The sequence below is a fragment of the Trachurus japonicus genome, chromosome 16 (genome assembly GCF_045865225.1).
Source record: "Trachurus japonicus isolate A0001 chromosome 16, Traja_1.0".
Classification (NCBI taxonomy): Eukaryota; Metazoa; Chordata; class Actinopteri; order Carangiformes; family Carangidae; genus Trachurus; species Trachurus japonicus.
The window spans coordinates 24,987,865-25,014,328 of NC_140922.1; the positions used below are offsets into that span (position 1 = coordinate 24,987,865).

The window sequence follows — 26,464 nt, forward strand, 5'->3', positions numbered from 1 at the left end:
TTTCTGTCTCCTTCCATCACCATAATGGTCCTATAATAGCTTAATATTGCACCCATAGGACTCAACAACAAGTTTAGAATGACCTTATTGTGCTTTATGGGATGATTATTTTTTTTATTATCTCTTATATTACTAACCTGTATCTGTCAACTGAGTCACTTTATGGCATTTTCTCCTCCCACTGTAGAGGTGTGTGTGTATAATATTTATATCGGTACTTATACAGTGTGGATCCAGAATATGTTTAAAAATTTTACTTAAAGACACAAATATGAGAATAGAAATCACACATTCAGAAACATACAAAACAACAATTGGTGAGTAATAAGTAACAACCAAACTAACTGTGCCCCAGTGGAATTTAATTAAAACAATAAATAAATTAATTAATTAATAACACTCAGGTATTTTTCTTTAAGTCAGATTCACCCACAGTTATATTTATATAACATCAGAAATGCAGGTGTAAACAGGATGAACAAAACCATTACTGGCAGTTGATGATAAGCATTTACTTTAACCCACCAAGCAAGTGGTACTATATATAAGTAAAGTGTAAACAATGGTTTACAACATGCATTCACACTAGAAACTAATGTATTGTATGCAGATATAAAAACATTTTAAGTCACCATACACACATTACAGGGGTTGTGTGTTTTAATAGCTGCCTAACCAATAATTTAAAGCTTAAATAGTTGCGCTTTTCTTATAGCTAAATTAAATTGTGTTTTAGTGTGTTATAACACATCTAATAATGTAGCATTAACTGCTAATAGTAGATGATGTTAATAATTAACATAATAAGATCAATAGGTAAATTCAGCGCCAGAAAAAAAATCCCTAAAAACAACACCTTCACCTTCACAGTAAATTTTATGATGGGGTTTTGTGGAGTCGCTGACATAAGAACAAAGTTTGTGGCTGCAGTGTGTCACCGTGTGACTTCACTGTGAGCCGTGCCAGAGACTCTGAGGAGCAGAGAGGCAGAGGCTCTGCAGGAAGCAGTGAGACAGGAGCAGGGCGCAGAGCTGCTGCTGCTGCTGTTGCTGCAACACATCATCTCTCTGCAAACTTCAAACAACAAGCCAGCCTTCATTCACTTCATTCTTGCGTTTATGGAAAACGCTTTGGAGTTTCATTTGATGGATTTGCAATGTCAGAAATTGGATTTCATGGAGAGGAAAAGTGAGTTTGACTGGATTATATGTGGATGAAATTAAGTTTTTGGAGCATTTCTAGACGGGCTCCTGTTGGAATTTGGACGCCGGGCCCCTGTAGTTTATTGAGATGAGTCTCTGTGGTTTTCTTTTTTGAATGCCTGGTGTGATTTTCGTAAAAGCGCACAGAGTCACAGCCTCTCTCTGCCATGGAAAACCTCACCATGGATAACGTGACCATGGAGAATGACACGTCGTTGCAGGACAATCAGACCCTGGGTGTTTGGACTGACTACACTTTTGAATATAAAGTGGCCAGTGTGTTTTTAGTGTCTCTTATATGCGGGGTGGGGATCGTGGGGAATGTGATGGTCATCCTGGTGGTCCTGACCACCAAACATATGCGGACTCCCACTAACTGCTACCTGGTGAGCCTGGCCGCCGCTGACCTGATGGTCCTGACGGCCGCCGGGTTGCCCAACATCACCGACGCCCTGTACGGTCAGTGGGTGTACGGTTACGCGGGCTGCCTGGGGATCACCTATTTCCAGTACCTGGGAATAAACGCGTCCTCCTGCTCCATCACCGCCTTCACCGTGGAGCGCTACATCGCCATCTGCCACCCCATCAAAGCGCAATTTCTGTGCACTTTATCCAGGGCAAAGAAAATCATCATGCTGGTGTGGGCGCTGACTTCTGTCTACTGCGTCATGTGGCTCTTTCTGTCAGACACTAAAAAGTTGGTGTACGACAACGTGGTGCTGCTCAGCTGCGCCTACAAAGTGTCCAGGAGTCACTACCTGCCCATCTACTTCACAGATTTCGCGGTGTTTTACGTGCTGCCTCTCATGCTGGCCACGGTCCTGTACGGACTGATCGCCAGGATACTCTTCCTGAACCCGCTGCCGTCGGATCCGAAGGACAGCACCAAGAAGTGGAAGAAGGAGACGAGTCAGGGAGGGAGGATGATCAGCGCCAGCTCCTCCAGCAGCACCACAGCTGCCTCCCGCAGACAGGTGGGCTCTGTTTGTTCATCAACATTTATCAGTGTGTAATCAGTGTGTGTGTGAGAAGGAGGTCAATGGATCCAGCTGCACCACAGGTCAGGTGTAGAGTCTGTAGACCCTCAGTTTTCTCCCATTAGAAAGAAGTGAGTGCTTCTCCTCATCCTGATTATGTTTTTATTTAGGTTGGATAATATAATGACATCACAGTAAAACTGACCCCACAATATAGAGACAAAATAGATTTAATACATCAAACTTATTTGGTAACTTCCACTTCTTCATTGTTTCTTTTCTATATATCATCCCTGTGTCTTACATTTCACTGTTATCCTGAAACTGCGTTTTCACTTTTGATGAATGTAACAATACAGACATAACCATAATGATTTGCCATAACACCAAAATATTCTATATTCTATAGCTACTTCTCCCAAACCTCTAACGAGCAAACAAAACAAAACAAACCAAAAAAAAAAAAATCAAATAATAGAAAGCCTGAGAAGTTTTGTAAAAAATAAATAATAAAATCCATTGCATTTAACCATGTTTTGCAACTGGGGTCTATGAGGGCCCCAACAATAACATGTTGTGGGCAATGTCATCAATCCCAAACCAAACAATTCTCATAACATTAGTAAATACCCATGATGTGAGCTGCTGCTGCTGCTGCTGCTGCTGCTGCTGCTGCTGCTGCTGGTGGTGGTGGTGGTATGGTGATTAAACTATGTGTCCTTTTTGAACTGTTCTGTTTGGACTCTCTAAAGGTCAGCTGCTGGCTTATCTGTAAGGACATGTGTGGTGGTAATTTGTGAAAATATGCACTTTGTTTGTACTAAAGGAAAATATTCAAACATCTAAGTACAGAACATCAAAGTGCTGCCGGCTCTCAACTCCTTTCATATCAAGTCTAATGAAGTGCAAACTCAATTTCCACTTTTTTTCAAAACTCTGAAGCATACATTTATAGCTCTGCTGAGAAACTAACTTAAGTGACAACAGACCTATTTGGAATCACATTTTGTTCATATTGATGGATGTAAAAGCTCAGAGTTTATCAGTCCTCTTTAGCTTGTTTTCTTTTTGTGCATTTGTGTGCACACTGGAGAAAGGGAGAAAAACAGGCAATTTAAAACAAAAACACATTGACATCAAATATCGTGAATTCTAACTGTCCCATATACGAATGTTTTCATTCCATGCTGCCAAATAAAATAAAATAAAAGATCTTATTTTGTTTAAAAAAAAAAAAATACAAAAATGCTCTGAAGGCACATACACAGACACCATGCCAGACACACAGGTACCAGAGCTAGACGTTCGTTTATCTGATCAACGGAAGAAGGCTTCCCTTGGAATGACAGGAGGTGTGGTACCCTGAGGCAGCTCCATGCTCTATTGGATAGTCTAATCAGTTAACCCCAACTCAAACAGGCTTTTGGCTTTTTCTCCCCCAGTTTACCTTTGTTTTACCTTTGACAAACACACACCCACAACAACACAATCATGTGTTTCTTGTGGACAAAAGGAACGATCCACGCCGTTATGACATGTGTCACTGAATTAACCCAAGGAGGAAATAATGAGAGTTCAGGTATTTTACTCAGTGATGACACTGGCATTGCCCTTATCCGATCCTATTAGACTCACCTCACTGCAGCCAAGACAACGCTACATAAATATAGATAAGTTTTAATTATGTACAAGTTTCACAGCAGGATTATCACTTGCTAATTATGAGAACAAATCTAGTCTTTGTTAGGTTCTGCATACATTATTACCCCACATTGAAAATCAATCAACAGCACCTGAATGAACACTGAATGGTTTATTTATGGGGTCAACACTTTGGTGTTTCTAAAGTTGCATGATAAAGTCGTCCTCAAGAACACATCCCCACCTTTGCAGTTGTCATTTCAAGCTGTAAAATCTGTAGGTATTATGAAGATCTGTTTTGATTTTTTTTTTTTTTTACGGCAAAGACCAGTACAGAAGACGTGCAACACAGTTAGCATTTTAGAGTTTTACCTTGTTCTTTAGCAAACATCTCAATCAATCAATATAAACTTTATTGTCCCCGGAGGGAAATTTGCCTTGGACAATCAATACCTCCAGCAGCTGCATATAAGAACACAAGACAGACATAACAGTACATAACATCAACAATGTTTCATTCACTCCTGAGTGGGTACAGTTCATACATAGACCAGATATTGCACAGCCCTTGTTGCCTTGATTGCAACCAAGAAGGAAAGAAAAAAAAAATCTGCGTTTGGAATGGATAGTATGAAACAACAAATCAAAATTGTTGGGCAAAATGAAATGTTTATTTTCTCCAAAACAACATGACAGAGCTTACATATTGGAGGCATCATCAGAAGATCAGTAAGATCCCTTTTTAAAGGATACAGTCAGTGGTCAACAGGACAACAGTTACACCTGTAAGATTACAAATGTAATGGAAAAAGGATGACTCTTGGTCCAGAGGTTTATACTATGTACAGTATATTAGACCGTGTGGTACTATTGTTGTGTGGAAGATTTCTGTACCCTTTGTCTGGCCAGAGCATTTCTACTGAAACTGCGTCATGCGAATAACCAGTTCAACAAACTAATGAGGATGACTCACGGTTTGCTTTTACATAGTGTTTTGCCCTAGACTCTTCTGTGTTTCCAGTACTAATTGGAGTTTTATGTTCAATAGTTTGTCACTTCAGTGTATCTACGTTATTTTTTACTACTACAGACATTTTTGAAAAATATGTTTCATTGCTGTTGCTGACTTTAATTTCCAGGCTCAGTGATAGATTGAAAGAGTTCTCAAATTCAAATGACATTAATGATTTGTTTTTGAATGGCTTAGATATGGACCCAAAACAATTTTTCAGCTTTAGCTAGTTTTTGATGTTCCAAAGACTGCCCAAAAGTGATGATACTTTTACTTTTAGTGTACATATTATTTTGTATGTATGTGTTATTTATGTAAAGGTTCATTTTAATTTTTTAAGTTTTGTTCGCAGTTTGGTGTACACCTTTCTAGGTTTGTTTGGGCCTATAAGAACTGGATGCAGCTCTTCATGATGATGAACGCTTCATATTGTGTCAGCATGTGCTCGTAAATAAACTGCATTCATATTAGAGTGCATCCTTTTTGTCTGAAAATCCTCAATCAAACACACTGAGCTCACTCTTTAAAGAAGAGCAACTAAATGAATATTAAGTGCAGGAGGTGGTTTCCTCTTCATCAATATTTGAGCAGCAGTGTTTATCAGATTAAACATACTCAAACCGACAGAAGTGAGTCAAGTGTTCAGGTGTTGGTGCAGCTGTGTCATAGAGAAGACACTGCAGGTTACATAATTTGGTTAAACAAGAGTAGGTCAAAATGTTGTATTTGAATTTTGCCAAGAGTGTCAGCTGGTTTCAGCCCTTTCATCTGTTTGCTTCTCTCACGCTGTCTGCTCACATATACTCTAGAGTATTTTAACACAATGAAGCTGTTCTCGTTTGGTCCTCTGGTCCTGTCAGATAATTGTACAAGGATGAAATTGTGACTGAGATGCATAAATCAGTAGCCACATCTAAGTTGTTTCCAAGCTGCTGCTCTGCTGCAAAAAATCCTTATTGCACTGAACTGTAAAGTTGAAGAATGACCTCACAGAGTAGCCTAATACTGGCTACTCTCTTTAACCCCTGACCCCTTCAGTGTGTGGACTCCATTGTAAAAATGTAAACTGCTGTACCATACCTCCCACCTAGAATTCTTATTGACAAGCCACTTTGTCAGCAACACAGCAAGAGCAACTGGTGCATCTATTTATCTATTTCATACCAAATTCAGTCACTAATTATCAATTTTCCCTCATCTTATGAATGTCTGTGATCAGTCTGTTTTGTAGTTTTCCACACAACAGCATAAGGAACAGTAGAATGTGGTAATTTAGTTGCTGAAAAATTGGCGATGTGGAGCCTGTTGACTTTAACTTTTCATCTAACAGCTGTTACTCCCCACAATATTTACACAATAATCAGTGTCTGATGAAATGCAGAGAATTGCCACCTTGTTTTGTACCGCCTCCTACTCATAATGTCACAGTATCATCTGTGCTCTATCTGCGACCGCTTCACAGTAAAAGCCTCCCCTTGTTAGACCAGTTGGATGCCTTTAATGTAAAACAGGAGGAAATTTTCTGTTTAGTTAAAAATCAATTGGCATCAAGATAAAAGTAAGAGTGTGAATCTGTTATATTGGTACGATGGATACTGAATCGTAACTTCAAGAGTTTTGGCATGTTACATTCTGAAACCATAGGTTGATAATAATAGTAAGATAAAAAATAATAATGATTCAACTCATGATTGAACTTTACCAGGTGACCAAGATGCTGGCTGTGGTGGTGGTCCTCTTCGCCTTACTGTGGATGCCTTACCGGACCTTGGTGGTGGTCAACTCCTTCCTGGAGAAGGCCTACCTGGATACCTGGTTCCTGCTCTTCTGCCGTCTCTGCATTTATTTAAACAGTGCCATTAACCCGGTCATCTACAACGCCATGTCCCAGAAGTTCCGCGCCGCTTTTAAGAAGCTATGTCACTGTGGCCCTCAGCGCATGGAGAAACCGGCTTCTTACAGTGTGGCACTCACCTATAGTGTCATCAAGGAGACGTCCAATGGGGAAAGTCCCGACCACTTCACCACGGAAATGGACGAGCTAAACACACCGACAGATCAGTACCTACCCAACGCCAAGAGGATCCCATACGAGGAGCCTTCCCTGTCTGGAGGTGATGTCAAAGCCTGACTGAAAACAAACCTACTCCACCATCAGAGAGTCTGACAGCTGCAGTATGGATTCAGTCGCCCACTGAATAAGTTTTAATTAAGTATTTTGACACCTCCAGTTTCTTTCATTTGATAAGCACATTTCCGACATATTGGTAAAAGCAGCTATAATGAGCTGTCCAAAATATCTTTGCAGAAATTCTGTTAATATAAAGTGCAAGATGTGATAAACTTAACCCTTCATATGATAAAAAGCAGAGACACCTTAATATAAATATTCACCTAAAGTGTTGCAGGAAAAACCGGCAGGAGAGCAGTTTGTCATCGGGTTCATCCTACAAAAAGGCAGTAAATGCGCATAAAAGTTTATAGCTTGGAGGGGGTGGATTTGTCAGCGTATCGATTAAAGGAAATGCGAGTTTTTGTGATGGAAACAGGTTATGCGAATTGAGCCAGAGTTTGTGGGTGAAGTGCTGCTGCGTCCCAGCTCTCGTCTCTGCACCGCAACACGAACGCGCTCTGTAACCCATAATCTTTTGTTTATGACGGTTAAGACTACAGAAACACACGCCGTAACATCGTATATGTTATGTAACGTTATCCACCGCTACATTTATTGATGTTTCACCGGCTTCGTATGTAAACAGATGCACATGGGCGAGAGGAGCATAACCAAAACAGCAGAAAAGCGAGCGGACTGTCACAGTTCCCGACTGTCTTTCTGTGTAAATATCTCATGTTACAACATGAAAATCTGAGGCTTATATTCAAGTGCGGCCTATATATGTATTTTCTTTAAAAATGTAGCTGGTGCGGCTTATATTCAGGTGCGTCTATAGTCCGGAAAGTACGTAAATTGTCCATGATGTTGAGTGTCAGCTGAGTGACAGCTGTTGGATACATTCACGCTCTCTTATGACGTAATCTCACGGCGCACTCCTCCTCTCCCAATAATCGCAAAACAATAATGAATGTTAACGGTCATAAATTCGCATTTGCTTTTTGCGCATTTTCACAAAATCCGCTTTTAAATTCGATACGACTTGGATGGAAACCCAGCTTGTGTGAACAGAAGTTCACAAGAGTGTTGGACACTAATGTCAAGTTGGCTGGTGATGCCAACCGACTGTAGACTGGCTGTTTGTTAAACCACAATTAATTATTTTCTATTTATTTATTTTTACAGTATTTTGTCCATAGTTGTTTTCTACAAATGTTAAATACATTAGATGTTACATTTGTGTGTCTAATGTAAGTGATTACTTTTTCTGTTGAGTAATTATTGAAGTAACTTAGTTACTTTTTACATGAGTGATCTGTATTGCGTAAATGACACTTTTCATCTGACCGGGTTGGAAAGAGCTTTGTTTCTGTGTTGTCAGTCACGCATTGTAACTTACTGTATTAAAGTGTCTGATTTCTTTTTAGCTGAGGGAGTTTTCTACAGTGGTTTGTGTTTTTAATGTTTGCATCACCCGGTCCTAGAGTATCATTGTCAAAACTCGCCTGTACACAGGGTCTTTCAGATTACTGATAGAAAACATATTTCCTCTTTGTTCATGTACCTCCCAACCAAAATACATGTAAACCAAATGAATCCAAATTCACAGCATCGTGACATTTTAATCTTGCTACCACAGAGAAAGCACAGACAGCATTACATGACCTTTTAGAAAGGTCCAAGAAAAGAGAGGGGACAGATATTACAGACACTCGCTTCATAACCTGCTGTGTTATTTCAAAAATCAACCGAACCCTAATGATTGCTGCAGGGATACAGTCTTAACAATGACGGACACACCAAAGCCTTATGTTGCTTTGGTCATTGTGAAGATGAGGCGCTGTGGACTCTCTGTTAGGAGCCTGTGAAGGTCAGCGGCCAGAGTGAAATAATGAGGGAGAGATGTGTAACCCTGATGTGCAGACCAAGAGGCTGTTCGTTGAAGGGTCAAATAACTGTCGGGGCAGTAATTCACTGATATTGGCTGAGACTGCAGAGTGCAGCACTTTTCTGTGATTTATCAGCTCAGCAAAACCCACAGAGCAATGACAGAATGTGTAAATAGATCACGACAAAGTGCCATACTCAAGCTGGTGCAATTCAGTATGTATATAGCTCACCCTGCTATTAAAAAAAATAAATAAATCTGCTTTTTTTTTTTTTTTTTTTAGCTACATATAGTAGCTATGTGCAAATTGAGGAGCACTCTGTGGGAACGAATTTTGAGCAAACTCACTGAAAGGAACCTGTTTTATATTGAGTAGCAGGCTTTTTTGTCCATATTGTAAAGATGGCTTAAATTGATTGTGCAGTGCAATGTGAAAAATAATTCAATATTGTGTTTTAATGTGTGCCAGCAAGTGCATTTTGAAGATAATGGCTTATTTCAACCACTTTTCCATCAGTGTGTTTTCTATCGTTTCAAACCATTCAGTGGAAGCTAAATGGAACAGCTGTGAAAATATAGGTGTTAGCTAATATAGTTTTGTAGCTTAAAGTACCTCTAAGTCATGCACTTTTTTCATTTCTGCCTTTGTTCTCACTTAAAACATATTTCATTTCTTTGGAATCTACCGAGCAGTAGTGGCGGAAATGTTGTCCATTCTGCACGGCATGCTGTCTCCAGCATGAGCACAAGCTTTTGTGATGTGAACACGAAGATGACAAACCCTGAAACCTGATGTATTTCCATCTGAGACGGCGCTTTATGCACATTTCTGTCTCCAGGTAGTGTTTCTCTGCTCTTTCTGTTTGATGGATTGTTTTGTATTTTGTAATGTTATTTGTCTAAAATAAACACGGTAATTTCAGCACCTTGTGGATGGTTCATTATCACCATTATCGCCATTAATGCCTCATCCTGCTGTGAGTTCTTTGGTTCTCCAACCCTTAAAACCACGACCACCATTGATCAGCTAACTATCAGCCACTGAAGAAGCTGTTTCATCCAACACAATGCCATGAATCAGGCACAGACAGCTTCTCGTTGAGCAACGGCCGCACTAAGGACATCAATCAGAGGGGTTGATGGTTTCATTTTGAAGTTACTCAGCATGTGGTGGTCTGCCTCGATTCAAATTCATCTTACTAAAGCTGTCTGAGGCCAACTGTACTCAAGAAAAACAATATGACACTCCCATGCAATTTGTGTTTGACTGCTGTCAGCAATGTCACTCCAAATATCTGACTCATCAGACACCCTTCAATTTGGGTGAGTGATAACACTTATGTCTATATATCATAGTAATTACCCATGCAGTGTTACAGAGCTGCAAAAAGCCTAATGAGCTGGGTTCATCCTTGAAACACACAGGCATTAATTGGCAGTGCTTCAACAGTTAATCAGCTGTGGGGATTGCAACCTTGAATTTATTGCCACACGCTGTTTCTTTCATGGTGTAACAAGAAGCTGTCATGGTTTTCTCTGCTCATCGAAAAGTGGTGTGTCTTTTGCAGTCACAAATTACATCATTTTTTGTTTATGAAAATATTAGCAACATTTGCTTTCTGCATCCCAGCAGTGAAGTTAATGCAAACCTTCAAATGTCATCGTTTTGATACAGTAATAAAATTCATCCTGAAATCAGATGCCACAATATGAGCTTGACTAATGCAAGACTAGATCAGAACCAAGTTCAGAGTCCGTTTTATCCTGTTCAGTTGTTTAATAGTGGATGAAAACCAACCTGTGACACCTCATAATATCCAATGAAAAAAAGAGCCTCAGGTCAGAATTTCTGGCCATGCTCTGACAGAAAGACAATCTTAGTCTGTCAGTCAGTCATCACTTTGGTTTGGATGGAAATATATCGCCATGACAGTTGTGATGCCCAATGTGTGTCATCCTCTGGGTGTGTCTCTCTGTCCATGTGTCTTCTTCTGGGTGTGTCTTCTCCTGTCTGCAGGTGCCTTGAGTGGCTCAACACTCTTAGGCCCTGTGTGGTGGAGTTACTTAAAGGGATACTTCACCCAAAATCGATAATTCAGCATCGGCGGGTGAGTCATCTAGTCTTCTTATCTATGCCGTTGACTCGCTGTTTTGGTAAGCAACTGGAACCAGGGCGAGAGAGACAGGCCTTTCTGTCAAAATAAAAGCACCAAGCTAATAAAATGCGCTGAAACTTTTTAATTGAAGGAATATAATTTACAAGAAAATCCCTAAGCCATTAAGTTAACCTTCTTCTATGGCTACTTACAAGATATTGTCTATTTTATAAGTTTTATGTTGGTGAACACTATTACTTTGGTGAATTTGGTGATTTCCGGATCCACTAGAAGGCCAGAACCAGAATGCAGACAAAATTCAGAGTAAACAGGAACCAGGCTCGAGGCAATAGGTTGAATTTGCCTGGAATTGTCCTTTAAGCATTGAGCTTAAATGACTGCTGTGTCCTCACAGTCAGCCTTGTTTCCACAGACTGCTCCATGACGGCCCGAGCATTGAGCACTCCTTCATACACAGCTGTGGTGAAAGTGGTTGAGTGAGCAGCACTCAACCATCATATCCGCCGAAAGGTCAGCATTCATGTGCAACATTTCCAATTCACATTTCTGTTGCCATATGAAAGTTCAAAAAGTGATTCAACTTTTGGGTCTATGATCGACTCTTTCTTTCAGAAAAGTATTTGTCCTCAAGCCATATTTATTCTGTATTGTTGTTGTATTTTCTTATCTTGACCGATTTATCCAGTGTTTGTAGTAGGGTAAAAACAACAGAAAAAACACTTAGTAAAAAAAGTGATTGTTCCATTAGATAAACAAGTGAGCAGGGCTTTCCAGTTAGTAGAAACAAAATGTGCAAAAGGGAGACCCTTTACTGAAGTGTGTATTTAGCTACAAAACAAGATAAATTCATGTTAACGTAATAATTACAATTTGCTTTGACTAATGCTGCATTCACTCACTAGATCTGGACCAATCTTTCAATTCCAGTGATACCAAAAAAAAAAAAAAGATATACTGGCCAGGGAAAGCTGAGACTGATTTGGCAAAAGACTTGGAGATCCAAATGTGTGAAAATGAGCCACTAAGCGGGCATTGAGTGGTCTAAAATCAGAATAAAAGCCTCAGCGGTGGGCAGCTGCACCAATGAAATGGTCTGGCTCTACGAACCTGATGTGTTTGCCCGGCTCTGCCTCCCAACCCTGTTTGATTTGCAGCGCTGTACATTTTTATGCTCATTTTGACGATGGGGAACAAGAAGGAAAATGATGCTTTGCCAGCAGAATGCCAACAAATTTGCATGAGCAAAGAACACTGCTGTGATGATGAACATTTTCCTCTTGAACAGGATTCCAGCTTTTGGCTCTGACAGTGAATCATGTCTTTTATTCCCTCTGCACAGATCATTTGCCTGCTTGTCGATTTATTCAGCCATTCTCCATATAATTAGTCTTATTTTGGATTGAGGATGTTGTACAAGTCGAATGCATTTTCATCCTGCAGATCTATGGCTTAACCATTTTTGTGATGTAAGCACCAACACGGTTGACAAAATGATGCTTTTATCTTGAAATGTACAATAAATATAACGCTTTTCAAGGTTGTTTTTCATTCCATCATAAACTTATTAAATCTATATGTCAGCCAGGTCAGACATGATGTGCATATATATGAGGAGAGCTAAGAAAGCACAAATGACATTTACCTCAGTCTCGGTCTGTTTAGTCGTCTGACATCGTCTGACAGGGGAATTTATCAATAAATTCCAGGTCTATTAATGAGGAAATTTGTTGTTTTCATATAGTTGCTGAGGCTGACAAGCTCTGCAAGAGTGACTCTTCAGAAAAAAAAGCATTCACGCTTGACTTGACCGCTTTTTGCACCAGCACATAATCATTACTCCAGGATGAGCTATTGAGCCGCTGTGTATACAGACAACAAAACAAAGGAAACAGCCTAAGTGTGATTGATCAGGTTTCTGAACGTGTTGCCTTTCACCTGTCATCCTTCACTCAGTCTCTTCTGCTTCGTTCATGGTAAACTACTGAACCTAAACTGGTTTGGTTCAGTCCAATCAACGGTGGTGTGAGGGTTTTTATCACTTTTTAGAACAATCTGAATGCAATGAGACAGGTGTTCAAGTACAGTATGGTATATAGTCAATGCAAGATGAAATATGTCTGTGTTTTTACATACTGTAGGGGTGAGCATTAAATTTCTGTTTATTGGAAGACGTTTCTGTTCTTGCATTATTATGTTTGAGATTAGATCTCTTTTCTCAGATAACTAAATGTACTTTATCATAATATTATTTCACCATTTCAAATACACAGTGGGTATTTTAAAGGATCTTATTAGAGAAAACTTGTAATTATTCTGCACCTGAAATCAGAAAACCTCATTCTTATTTGTACTAAATTGTATGTAATCTGCCTCCCTCTGCTCTACCATACCTTCAAAAATTGGTAGGCAGTCATTTTTTCATGTCAGGCATAATCATCTTGCAGCCCATTGAAATTCAAGTGACTTGAGAGCAAACTAGACATCTTCACCTCCTCTTCAGCCTTCAGAAAATGCATAGATGAGAGACTTTTGACCAATTACGTGTCTTTTCAGAGAGAGAGAGTATGCTCCTATTGGCCGCTCTGCAAATGCAAATGAATCCAGATGAAAGCCACAATAAGCTCAGTGCTTAAAGTGAAAAGAAAAATGCCGGTACTCACCTGTATGTCAGCCCATAAGAGGAAAGCATTATTAAATTCTACATTTTTACAGTGACTAAAAGACACTAAGATACCCACTGGTGTTCACAACACAAATTTATTTTCTTAAAGGAAGTAAAGTGTTATTATTAAGATGATGTATGTGTGCACGGCTCTGTGTGCACAGAAATATAACTCATCTGGCTTCAGATCTGCAATGGCGTTACTCCACATCTATCAGAGAAGGCATTTGATAGTCTCTTCATATCAAACTGCCTCCATGATCCCTACGGACACACTTTGGTTAATTAAACTAGCAGTGATTTCAAATAAGAATCGATGGACTTTACTAGGATTAACTTGATTGGTTGAGAAGTGAACATGTGAGTCATTCAGGGTGATTGATACTCTTTTTTAATTAAAAGCGACTTATGTTTTTTCTTAGGAGAGCAGTGCAAAGATTTATGAGGTAAATGCATCAGTGATAGGCTATATCTTCAGTCTATCAGCAATTTCCAATATTCATTCACCACAGTAGGAAATCACATACAGCTGCAGAGGAAGTTTACATCCCCTGGACTACACTGGCCGTTTTACAGTATTCATATTGTGTTTTAATGTGTGCCAGCAAGTGCATTGGCTTATTTCAACCACTTTTCCATCAGTGTGTTTTCTATTGTTTCAAACCATTCAGTGGAAGCTAAATGGAACAGCTGTGAAAATATAGGTGTTAGCTATAGTTTTGTATCTTAAAGTACCTCTAAGTCATGCACTTTTTTCATTTCTGCCTTTGTTCTCACTTAAAACATATTTCATTTCTTTGGAATCTACCGAGCAGTAGTGGCGGAAATGTTGTCCATTCTGCACGGCATGCTGTCTCCAGGATTAGTATTACTGATTCTTCAGTGGTCATATACTATGTGGCATGTGCACACATTTTGTTTTTATGCCTTTCATTGGCAGACTGGATATGGATGCCTTTTAATATTTGTTGAAAATCTGAGCAGCTCCTTTTTAAAAGAAATCCATAGTGGAAGCAGTGATTTATGACCTTACAAGAAATAGGGTGTTAGGTGTTTGCCAAACCAATAACCACACCGCTGTCTGTTTCCATTTACCCACTGATTGTCTGAAAGGAACAGACTTGATGGGATTACGAGCAGATGCTTTGCTGGACACCTATCTCTTGCTTTGATTTGATTGTTGATGAGAGGGGTACCTTTTAGTTTAATTCTGTGATTGTATAAATAACATTATTTTCTCACTTTTATATGTAAAAACATTTACCATATCACACAACTACACAATTAAAGTTAAAGTACCCAAAATGTTACATTTTGTACATAAGTAAAAAAGCAAATCGTAACCACAGACAGTTTAATTATCCTGGTTTAAAATACATTTTTGTGAAATGGTTTATATTCATATTGGTTTTCCAGTCGCATCAATCACCAATGGTCTCCACCAGTGACTGTAAAAAACTACAAAAAACATGTGCACATCACATGGTGCAAATGTAGAAGGAGCAGTTCAACAACGTTTTAGATGTTTTCTCCTACAGTATAATGAACCATTCCCTAAAATACATCTTCCAAGCATTACCACAGCGAATAAGGGAAAATTATACAAAGTAACCTCAATAAATTGTTCAAGCTTTTAGAGAGCCATCCTCTATGCTGAAGCGTAGGACAAAAGCTTTTAGTTTAAGGCATAATACTGCAATAAAAGAGAGAAATGTGCAAGACAAAATAGAAAGACATGGGTCTCCTGTGAGGTTTTTCTGTGCAATAACAGATAAGTTGCTGTAAAATTTGTGGTTTGGAGGCACATCAGTCTTGTGTAACTGTCAATAAAGACTCTTTTGCAAAACTTCTAAGACAAAAAGCTAAAAGCCATGACAGTGCACCAAGTCAGGCATGAAAAATCCTGACCGAGAAGAGGAAATTAAGACCATGCAGGCTAATTTTTCCATCACCTCAGCCAATCAAATTGTAAACAGAGAGCAAGAGAGGCTGTGGTATTAAAGAAGCTGTGTAATCACAGCTTGTTTCTCAGGCACCCCAGGAAACCTCTCACAGGAGTGCAGCCTTTATGAAACATGTCAGCGGTCGATAAGACCGGAGGGGAGGAGGCTGGAAACAATTTGTGAAAACAATGAGCTTGTCACCCATAAGGCTCGGCTTTGTGGAGAAGGTTGTAGCTGGAATTTCACTTATCCAATGATGTTTCACAAATTCACTGCACCGAATGAAATGCACTGAAATACAGGTTACATGTATCCCTAAATGTGAACATTTTTCCCACTACTCACCATGGTGGATAGGAACGTCAATAACAAAGTGTTTTCATTCATTTTAATAATAGATTTCTACATACCGGTGCCAACATAGGAGATTCTTAACCTGTGCTGAGGCTTGGGACTCATACTGAATCCAAAGTTGATAGAAAACAGCTACTTATAAATTAGTCTCTCCATCACTGTATGTAGTAATGAAGAAGTTGCCTCCTGAAACTAAAATATGTCTGTAAAACTTTTACATTTTTGGAGAAGCTTCACTAACTACATCACACTAATGGCTCTTCTTCTCTCATTTCTACATTTTCCTCCTCATAATAAAACTTTACTCTAATAACTCTCTCTGCAGTCCTTTAAAACACACTTCATTTCTCTTACAATGCAAGTAGCTATTCCTGACAAGCTGACAAATTAAGCTCAGTGTTGGCTTTACAGAATTACCGTGGCATCCTCCTCTTTGGGTTTTTAATAAAAACAAAAACAGAGATTTTACAATTTTACTATAATGCCAGGATATTAGAAGTGATTTGTATCTTTATCTTTATCTTGTAACTTTTCTTTGTCCTTTCTTTGTCATTTTCTCTTTTCTTTCCAGTGCTACAATTCTTTTTAATGCTTAGCCAACAAACAAAGAAAGTTATTGCAGTTGACTGCCACTGCAGGTGCAGATAAACAGAGCGTGCTCCCCACAACTTGCTGCCACCATCTCAGCATGCCACACAACATGACGTACAGTACCTTCACATTTTCTATTAACATGCTAACATCGCCAATTACTGTATCACGGAGCATCTAAAGATATCATATTTTGGACGCAAGTGGAAATGGCTTGAATTTCCTATGACCTTTGACCTTTAAGGTATAGCAAATGTGTGTACATGACAGGACTGGTTTTAGCAAGAGTAATTAATTCAGCCAACTTCAACAAGTGCTTCCAAGCTTGACAATGTAAATTAGCCTACATTTATTTGGGCATGTACCTGGGAATTTTACGTGAAGCAAGTCACAGTAAAATAAATGAACTATCCTCCACTATCAGCACCACCCACCACCGAGATGATATACTGCACAACATCAATCAAGACGACAGTGGGTCAGTAAAACAGCAACAATAGCAGACTCCTGAATGTATGCCAGTTGGACTAATGCTTTTCTCACAGGAGCCACTTCACTACAGCAGAGGCCTGTGTGTGTTTCCTCAGCTGCTTCTTCAGATTCTGCTCTTCATGTGTGAAAAGTGACATATGGATGCATATTGAGCTTCAGGTCATTTAGCTCCTGTCTGTGAGGATGCTCTTATAGTGCCAATACCACAGACCTGTTACTTGGGAACATAATGGTTTGTCCGTATTTGTATGGCATTGTTACTAGCAGCTGTATTAGTTGTTTTGTCATCGGTGGATATTTCTGAATATTAAACTAAACACAGTGAAATAAAACCATGAGTATAAAAACATCATTGAACCATTATTAGGCTATACTATATTTTGCTGCAGTGTAAATATTTTTCTATCAAAGTAAAATTTCCCATTGAGTAGATGGAGCAGTGTCAGGTGTGTGTATCTGCACAGAGTAGCACATTAAATGTCAGCTCACATTCCTGTCATATCACCGATGGGGTGAGCAGCAAGGTGCCTTGCTGACCTTGGCCCTGCTTGTCTTCCTTTGACAGATGACGGAAATGTTGCTAAGCAACAACAGCTTGCTGCCCCTTCCAGCCAGAGCAACATTGTAGAGATGTAAATGACAATTTGTCAAACTTTTTAATCATATCCTTGAACCTCAATCCATAAGGACAATATATATATATATGTTTTATACGGCTAAGAACATTTAATGGATCAAATCACTATTTATTTTTTATTTTTCAAAGGTTTTGTAGGTTGGGTCTAATTTCTCTTGAATGTTCCATTGTTCTGAAGATTAATTGATTTTCTCTCAAGAGTAATTTCCTCCATCCAAACGTACAACAATAAATGACAGCTGCCCCCCAGGCATTTCCCAGAAAGATCAAGCCAAACATCCACTCCTGATCAAATGCTGAATGTCTGCTGAACCTCCCTCTCTTGCCCGTTCCCTTCATCCCTTTTCTTTTATAGTAAATAAGTATGAATGATTGTGTACAAAAATAACAGCAAGATTTATATTCTGTAGTGTTGCCGGAGCAGAACCAGTTTCATTACAGTACACATTTTTAGTTGCCAAGGTGGACCAGAACAAAGCAATAATATGTTTCCTTTTGCTGTTCCTCTTATTGAATGAAGGTTAGTCTAAAAGCCTCTTCTCATCTCATGTGAGTGTCTGATAATAAATTGTTGTACTGTGAAGTCTGTTCATTAAAAATAATCTGGAGATGCTCTTCTTTGTGTCATGGTTTTATTTTTAATTTTTATGTAAAATGCACTCTGCTGAAATCTTAAAATGATCAATGACCAGTAGATGTTGGCCTCTTCATTGCAAACATCTGAGACATCTAAGTGCTGTACACACACACACACACACACACACACACACACACACACACACACCATTCCACCACACAAGAGTAGGTGAACAGAGACAACATATTTCATTTAGCTGGTCAATAAAACATTTCCTCAATATACCTTTACTGTCTCTATTAGATTCAAGGCCATACCAGGTTCAATAAACCGTATTTGTGCATGCTGACATGACATCCATCACAACAATTTCTCAGAGAAAAACCTTCATTTGTCATGTATTGACTCGCTCCCTGGTGCTATATAACTCGGCATAACTTCTGGTGATCTGGCAAGGACATCTGATGATCCTTTTGAAGCTAATGACTTTGCAGTGGAACTGAATACACTGTTTCAAGCATGCCATTCATTCAGTGTCACAAAAGTAAATACTCTGTCCTTGCACTATGGCCACTCAACAGTCGCCTTTTATGGTAGAAAGCAGTGCTTGCAGTGCCAACCTAGCTGACACACACCATTCCCCAACACATGAAAAAAAAAGGTATAGTCTATTTATAGCTGAGTTTAAGGCATCAAGTTTAAGGAAACAATAAGAACACATAACAAACTGTGCAATAATAGAACTATCATCAGATCATATAGCAGTTATTATTAAAGGGAAATATATTACCATTCATTTTAATCAAATTGCAATCAACAGATACAAGTACTACAGGAAGTCAAGTACATTTCTTTTTTAATTTTTTATGAAAATGTTTTATTTAAATGTTTTTAATTAAAGTTTAAAAATGTTTTTTGAATTGTTCTATTTACACTGTAAAAAAAACAGTTTGAAATAATGATTTATTTATTTATAAGTAAAATATAACACCACAGCGCTGCCATTGCCCTTTCAATGTCATACACCCCCTAGTGGCACCTTGTGCACCACAGTTTGGGGATCTCTGCTCTAAATGATCTGATATTACTGGTCTGCATTCATATTTCTGTAATTAACTACCTTCTTGCCACTGGTAAGAACTGGTGTTTGAGAGTTGAGCTCTTCAAGGTAAACTTCTCAAAAGAGTATGTTTATATCCAGCTTGATTTTTTCCCCCAATACATTTTCAAGGATAAATAAACATACATTATTCAAGGCTCTAGCTAACACATTGACAACACAGGGGTCACCCATGACCTCAATATTTCTGAAATTTTAGCTTGCAGTGTGATCTCTGGTAATATTTTTTCAAGTTCAGGTAGTCCATGGTTGTTGTGTTATTCATAACTTGGTGGATTTGTCGATCATATGCTTTGAAGGGGATCTTTAAAGTCCGTGTCCAGTGGTATTCTTGAGTCTCTTGAGCATTTTGTTTTGGTTAAATGATAAAAAAGGAAACATGTCCTGTCTCTTACTGGAATGGTTTGAAGTGTCTTTGATCAATACTTTTGATTACAGGCTGATGAAAACAAGCAAAATATTTTCTCAGGGGTTGATGGAGACCGGAAACAGAGATTAAAAAAGTAAATATTGCACCATCATTTTTGCATTCCAAATGAAAGTGATTACAATATGACGCATGCAAATTAAAACATACTGTAGAGTGAAAAAGTGTAAGTTGATTCGACCTGACTGACAGGCTGCTCAGACAATCGGCTGTGCTGTGCTGTTGGCAATCAATCATTAATAACTGATATTTATTGTTTATAGCAAGCAATTGTGTTATCATTACCCACCCCCACTCCCTTGCATCAAACAGGCAAAATCAATGGACACTCACCCCATAGACTTCCATTTCTGCAGTTTGCTTTTATATATTACATGACAGAACATTGACACCAACAGTTAACCAGTGACTTCTTCCACACAAACACAAGATCAGCAATCTCTTCCAGCCTGCAGGTTAGTTATTTCTTTATCAAAAAGGTCAGAGGAGTGGAGTCTCACTCAGGTCTGGACACGCTGATTCCCCTCCATCACTGACTGAAACTGACAGGCAATTTAGTCCTTTTCTCCCTTAGCTGAATTCCTTGGGATTTCTTCCAATCACAGAATTGACAAATAATTGCATGGATGTGTTCGAGCGGTGTGGCCTCTCATCTACAGAAAAAAAATGGTATTGACAACCCTGTTTGTGTGGCTTAGTTGAAAAAAAAATCATTGACAGCATATCCTGAGAACCTGACACATAGCCTACCATTACTGCTCAAGCAGTGTTTTTCATTGTTATTGTGAAAAATATATTATTAGATAAGCGTATTTCCATAAAGCGCAGAGATACAAAATAGAGAAAAACACATATAAGAGAATAAGAGCTTGTTTAACACTGCCTTTGACTATATACGTATATACTATAATGCGATGATCACTCAACTCAAATATATCAATTACTGACTTTTTTCAGTACAGTTAATGCAATAAAAACCAACCAACAAACAACAAAGACAAAAAAACAAACAAAAAAGTGGAATAAAATGTTTTAGTTTAGCATGCCCTGTAGGTGATTTTTAGGACAGATCACTTTGACTGAGAGTCTGTTAAAGCAGAAGTAAGTGATATATTTGTGTTAATATAAGTCTTAAATAGTTATATCTTCCGACAGCAATCACTTACATAGAGTGTTTGGTCTGAAACACGGGTCTGTCAGTCACTCTGCTCTGCTCTGAGCCGAAGAGAAAACATTTATCGTATCCTACAGTTTTTATCCAATGAGGAGAGAGAACGGCATGCAGGGCTGTGTGTGCAGCCAAGGAACGCCGTGAATGTGGTGACGTAGGGACGAGGACTGTTATGGTGCGTTCAAGGAAACTCGTATTTTTCCGACTGTGAAGTCGTACCAGTTCGATCTGGTACGAGTTCACCGGTCGGAAGTTACGAGTGGCCGTTATAGTGACTTTCACCGGTAAAACAGGTCGGAAAAACACAAGTGGGTTGCCTGGAACGCTACAAAGTCGTAAGTTGTGACTTGAAGCTGTAATTTACGATTTCAAAAGCCTGCCTGGAACGCAGCATTAGCGAAAACGACGGGACCACTTACTTCTGCTTTAATAATTTAGTGCACAGTTGATTCTGAAAATGTCATTTCAGACCTGATGCCTTGACTAAGATCGATTACAAAATGCAAGAGTTGGTACATGTTAGGATGGAGAGGGATTTTCCTTCTTCCTGACCTGAAAAAAGAATTAAACTAGAAAATTTCTGTCATCATAATCAAATGAATAACCTTAACACCAGGGTCACACATTGCAGACAGAGCTAACCAGACAGACACATGATCATCATGTCTCTCTCTGGACACTGACATAATGAGCGAGCTGTCAACCTGTCAGTGTGCTTTTGTGTGAGTCTGTGTGTGTATGTTGGACTGGTTAACTCTACAAACAGGCCAATACACCCAATACTCTGATTTAAAACACCTGTGTGACACAGTGGCTGCCTTTCTGATTTTACCTGCTTAGTCTTTACTGAGGGAGAATCAGTTGAAATGACTCTGTAGGCTTACAGCTTAAATATCCCAACTGTTATCACATAAAGACAGTTAGCCTACCTGTTTACCTGTTTTTGGGAAAGACGAGAAATTTTCTCCAAGTCCTTACAATTGACCGCTATTTTCTAGAAATTATGATGCAATTACTTATTATTTCTTGACTATTTCTTGACATTATCATATACATGTATGGAAAAAAACAGATAAGAAGTTGATAAACTGCAGAGATATCAGAAGAGTGTCTAAGTCATAAGTCTCAGCTGTGGCTCTGGCTTGCAGGAGGAGTTACAATAACATGAGGGTGCATCTCTTTTTTTTTTCTTTTTTTTTTGCCTTGGCCATGTTCACACATTTGGGCTTATTGTGACACAATGGTAGCTCATCTCAGAACAAGAAGCAAACCATGAGTAGCAAGGGGCCTCCCCAAACACATTGATATGTTTTTGATGTTTCTAGAGTAAATAATTTGGAAAGCCTTGCAAGCTAAAAACAGGATTTGCATCTGTTCCAAATTTTGTATTGGAGTAAAAGGGCAGCTGGATGGGATTGACCTCACTCAGATGCTCATAATTAAACTTCTGTATGTCTCTCTGCTGTTTTGTTCACATACTTTCCAAATGACAATCACATAAAGTTATAGAAAATATCTGATGAACAACTAGCCTATACAGCTATTGAAGACCCTGTTATATTTCATACAATGGATGTTGGATTTTCATTCATCAGGTGACAGGAAACCCAACTCTGTGAATGTTATTGTTGCTTTGTGTCTACTGGATGAGTAAACAGTGTGCTAATAAGTTAATAAGCTATAAGGCCATATTGTCATCACTATTTGTGTAAACACACCCAGACTTTCATTTGGGAAAATAATATTTGAGATAATATCATATTTAGTGTGGGAGAGAATTAGTTCTTCTCTGTAATGATAAAAAGAGAGGATTTGAACATGAAATCCTGCCAGAGGCGGCTTTACCAGCGGTATGGTCTGTTAATCATTTTGTAAAGCTCTAACACAGTTGGCCTAGATTTGTTGTCTTCAGTATCATGAAAGATGTCTTACTTTTTTTTTGCATTATAATGTCATAACATGTTGTGCAACATTTGGCCTTGACATTGAAATAGTTGCAGTACATTTTTTGGATGGCATTCTATTTAAGACAGGCCCAAAACAGACTCATATTCTGCACTGGCTTATTAAAAAAGACTCGATATGGCCCTGCCATTTCATTTTGTGTAAACGACCTTTTTTCAATTTCATTAAAATAATAATTATCCACGGTGGAGGCTGAAGAAAGGTCATATGTGTTTGAGACTCCAGACCTTATTTTCTTACTCACAATGAGGTTTTGTGAGTTGGTACTAGGAACTTTAGTGTTTTTCTTTATCATCATCATAATTTTGCAATTCAAAAGGTAATTTATTTAATGATAGTCATCATCACCAAGGCAACGCCTGGGACCACAGTTAGTTCACCGCCACTGAGTATGTTTTTGTGACAAACAGGCAGATATAAGTTCCCTGAATCAGCAGTGACCCAACCAACGGCTGCAGGAGTAACTTAACACAAGAGCATGCCGCAAGATTTAATTCATCAATATTTAATGAAAATTTAATAATGCATTTCACCAAACAAAACTAAAAAAATGTAATAAGTGCCTTAAGCTCTGTATACACAGTATAAAATCAACTTAAAAGACTTCAAAGGCCCTGAACACTCAGGTTGGTTACACCTTATTCCTGTGAGGAACAATTCTTGATCATGTTTCATTGCAGTTCATCTGGTATTTTACTCAAAACCCCAGATGTCAACCTCAACACAGTGCTGGAGAAAAAGTCAAATGATACTAAAAGTTTTTAAACAGCTGTCCAAAGACCATGCAGGTCCTACTACTACACTACTCTAACAGATGTTTAGTTTAGTTTAGTTTTTTATTTGCACATTATATAACCTGCATAAACAATGAAAATAGTAAAATTAAACATTGTGCAGGAGAGGTAGAAGCCAAAAAAGGCTTATAAAAATACCTCCCCTATGTAAAACAACAACAACAACAGTGGTGGTCTTCAGAGTAAGAAGATAATACAGAAATTCATAACATAAAAAATAGAAAAAAAAAGAAAGACAAAGAAAAGAAAGAAAGACAAATTAACATAGAAAATGAAAGATACTATGTTTATTGCATTATTGCATAAATCGTGCTTTAATTAGACTAGACTGAAGTAACAGGGAATAATGATTGTTGAAATATATAATTAAATAAAACCTCATGTGATCACAACAGTCATATGGCTTCATCCTTTGGGAGGGCTTAAACGGCTGTGCCTAATTTCAATATGTACTTTCATCTCAAGCTATTTCAGTATGGACCACAGTGGTGGACCAAGCAGCAAAGGTCAGTCCATGTCTTTATCTTGTCATCCTCCTCAGTTTGTGATTTAAAATCTTACTGTAAGACATTGGCAACGTCTTGGGGGAAAGCTCTAATTTTAATAAATGAAGCATTCACAGCTGTATCTTGTCATCCTCCTCAGTTTGTGATTTACCAAGTGAAATTTTACATTACAGTAATATCTTACCGTAAGACATTGGCAATGTCTTGGGGGAAAGCTCTTCTTTTAATAAATGAATCATTCACAGCTGTATATCAAAGTTCATTAAAAATGTTTAAAAGCCTCTCAGACTCGCAACGTGCAATCCTTTCAATTTCAAGATTCAGCCATTGGATCACTGCCTCGCTCCATGTTCCAGCTTCCCAGAGGAGTTGCCTGTCAGCTGCTCAGCACTGGTTCTTTTTCAGCATGAGGAGGGACCACAGGGAGGCCTAATTGGCCTTTACCACAAGAAAGTTATTCTGTGCCATAGTTATAAGGACTTTTACAGAAATTGCAAAGTCCCCGCAGTCAAGCTGAAGCTATATGCTGGGTAAGTCTGATAGTTTTATCATCAACACGTTTCTGCTACAGGCAGAAACTTCTCTTTCCTCTTTACCGCTTTCTTTGACTGTTATAAGCAGGGATTAAAGTGGACTGGAACGATATGGAATGGCGCCACCTTTGAGGCACACGCACAGAGAGAAGGAGAGAGAGAGAGAGAGAGAGAGAGAGAGAGAGAGAGAGAGAGAGAGAGAGAGAGAGAGAGAGAGAGAGAGAGAGAGAGAGAGAGAACCCCTTCACAGCAGGTCATCACAAAACACAGTCTCCCTTTTAACTTCATTGTAGCAGAAAGAGGGACACCCTGCTTGTGTTGTTACAAGTCTCTGTTTACCCTTCACTGGATATGGACTCACCAAGAACAACCTGGTTTCACCCCTCTTCTTCTTCCATCTGCCAAATTCGACTTCAACCCCTGCTTATATAAGGATATAAGTTCACCACACATGATGAGTTTACATGTGCTATGTTTTTGGACACATCGGAAATGATAATGATAGTGACACATGCGGTCTATGTGAAAGTGATAATTGTGTTTTGCTTGTTTCAATTATGTCTCCATCTGAGTGAGGAATCACATTTAAACAAATCAGATTTGTATTTTAATATAGAAAAAAAATCACCTAGTCTGTTCACCCAGGTGTGTGGGATGAGCTACGGCCCCCTGTGTGTCATGTGGTGTATTCTCATTGGATCACCCAGGCCAATATAGAAAAGAAAAAATGTCAAATCAAAATGTTAAGTATAAAAGGTTTTATTTTTTATAAATAGCCTCTGAGATTATAAAAACTATAAAAAAGCACTTAGAATACACTGTATTGTAGAAATAAAAGGCATGCTGTGATCCTCATTAGAGACAACATATGTTTACAGTTCCTGTTCTACTGTATTAGTTCTAAACAAATGATAACAAGCTAAGATTCTTCATGTTCGCCCTCAGCAACACTCAAGCAGACTCTTGTCATACATTGAAGACATATGCAAACACAATTAGCCACAGAAAATAAAAGGGACGCACTTCAGGGGACTTGTCAACTAGCCTACATAATTAACCAAAAAACTGTATTCAAAATTGGGCTTTAAGATTCAGTGCAGACATCTATTGCTTCTATCTCTGTTGTACTGAAGAGGGAATGAAACCCAGAGCAGTTCATACATACACACACAAAAAGAAAAAAGCCAGACATTAAACAAATTTATTAGATGGAGCCTAAATCGACATTTCACAGAATTTTATAACAATTCAATTCAATCTGCTGCAGCCTGTATAAATGTGTTACAGTCTGGAAAATTGCCTAAAACAATAGAATATATTTTATAGATTCATGGCCTGTCTTTTTATGCAAAGGCAGCAGATATGAGGGAGGCAGAAAGAGAAGCAGACAGTTGTTAGTAGGCTGCACACCTGCACAGCAGATAGAGATGATTGACAGCTTGGATTTTGATAGGTAAGCAATTTTTTTGTATCCTTATTTCATAAAGATAGACTTTTATTTTTCATTTTGCATTTACTGGGGGAAGCAGTTCAAACTGATATTGATCAAAAAAGTTTTGATCCCACAAGTAGGAAGGACAGAAAATCTATAGGCTACGTTATTATGTCCATTTTTCCATATTTATGACCCGATGTTGGTATGGGCATGAGGTAAGGGAGGTTTGCACGTGTGCTATTGTCAGATAAAGTAATGCATCAGTATGAGAGCTTTAAAATGCTTAAAGCTTTTTTGAAAACCACCA

The 26,464-nt window shown here is 38.6% G+C and overlaps 1 protein-coding gene across 1 annotated transcript; it reads left to right on the forward strand.

Moving 5' to 3' along the window:
- Window positions 1–978: 978 nt before the first annotated feature.
- Window positions 979–7,097, forward strand: trhra (thyrotropin-releasing hormone receptor a). Its single transcript, XM_085803370.1, has 2 exons — window positions 979–2,176; window positions 6,538–7,097. The coding sequence occupies exons 1-2, from the start codon at window positions 1,370–1,372 to the stop codon at window positions 6,961–6,963; spliced, it is 1,233 nt and encodes a 410-aa protein (XP_085659496.1). The 5' UTR covers window positions 979–1,369; the 3' UTR covers window positions 6,964–7,097.
- The last annotated feature ends 19,367 nt before the right edge of the window (window positions 7,098–26,464 follow it).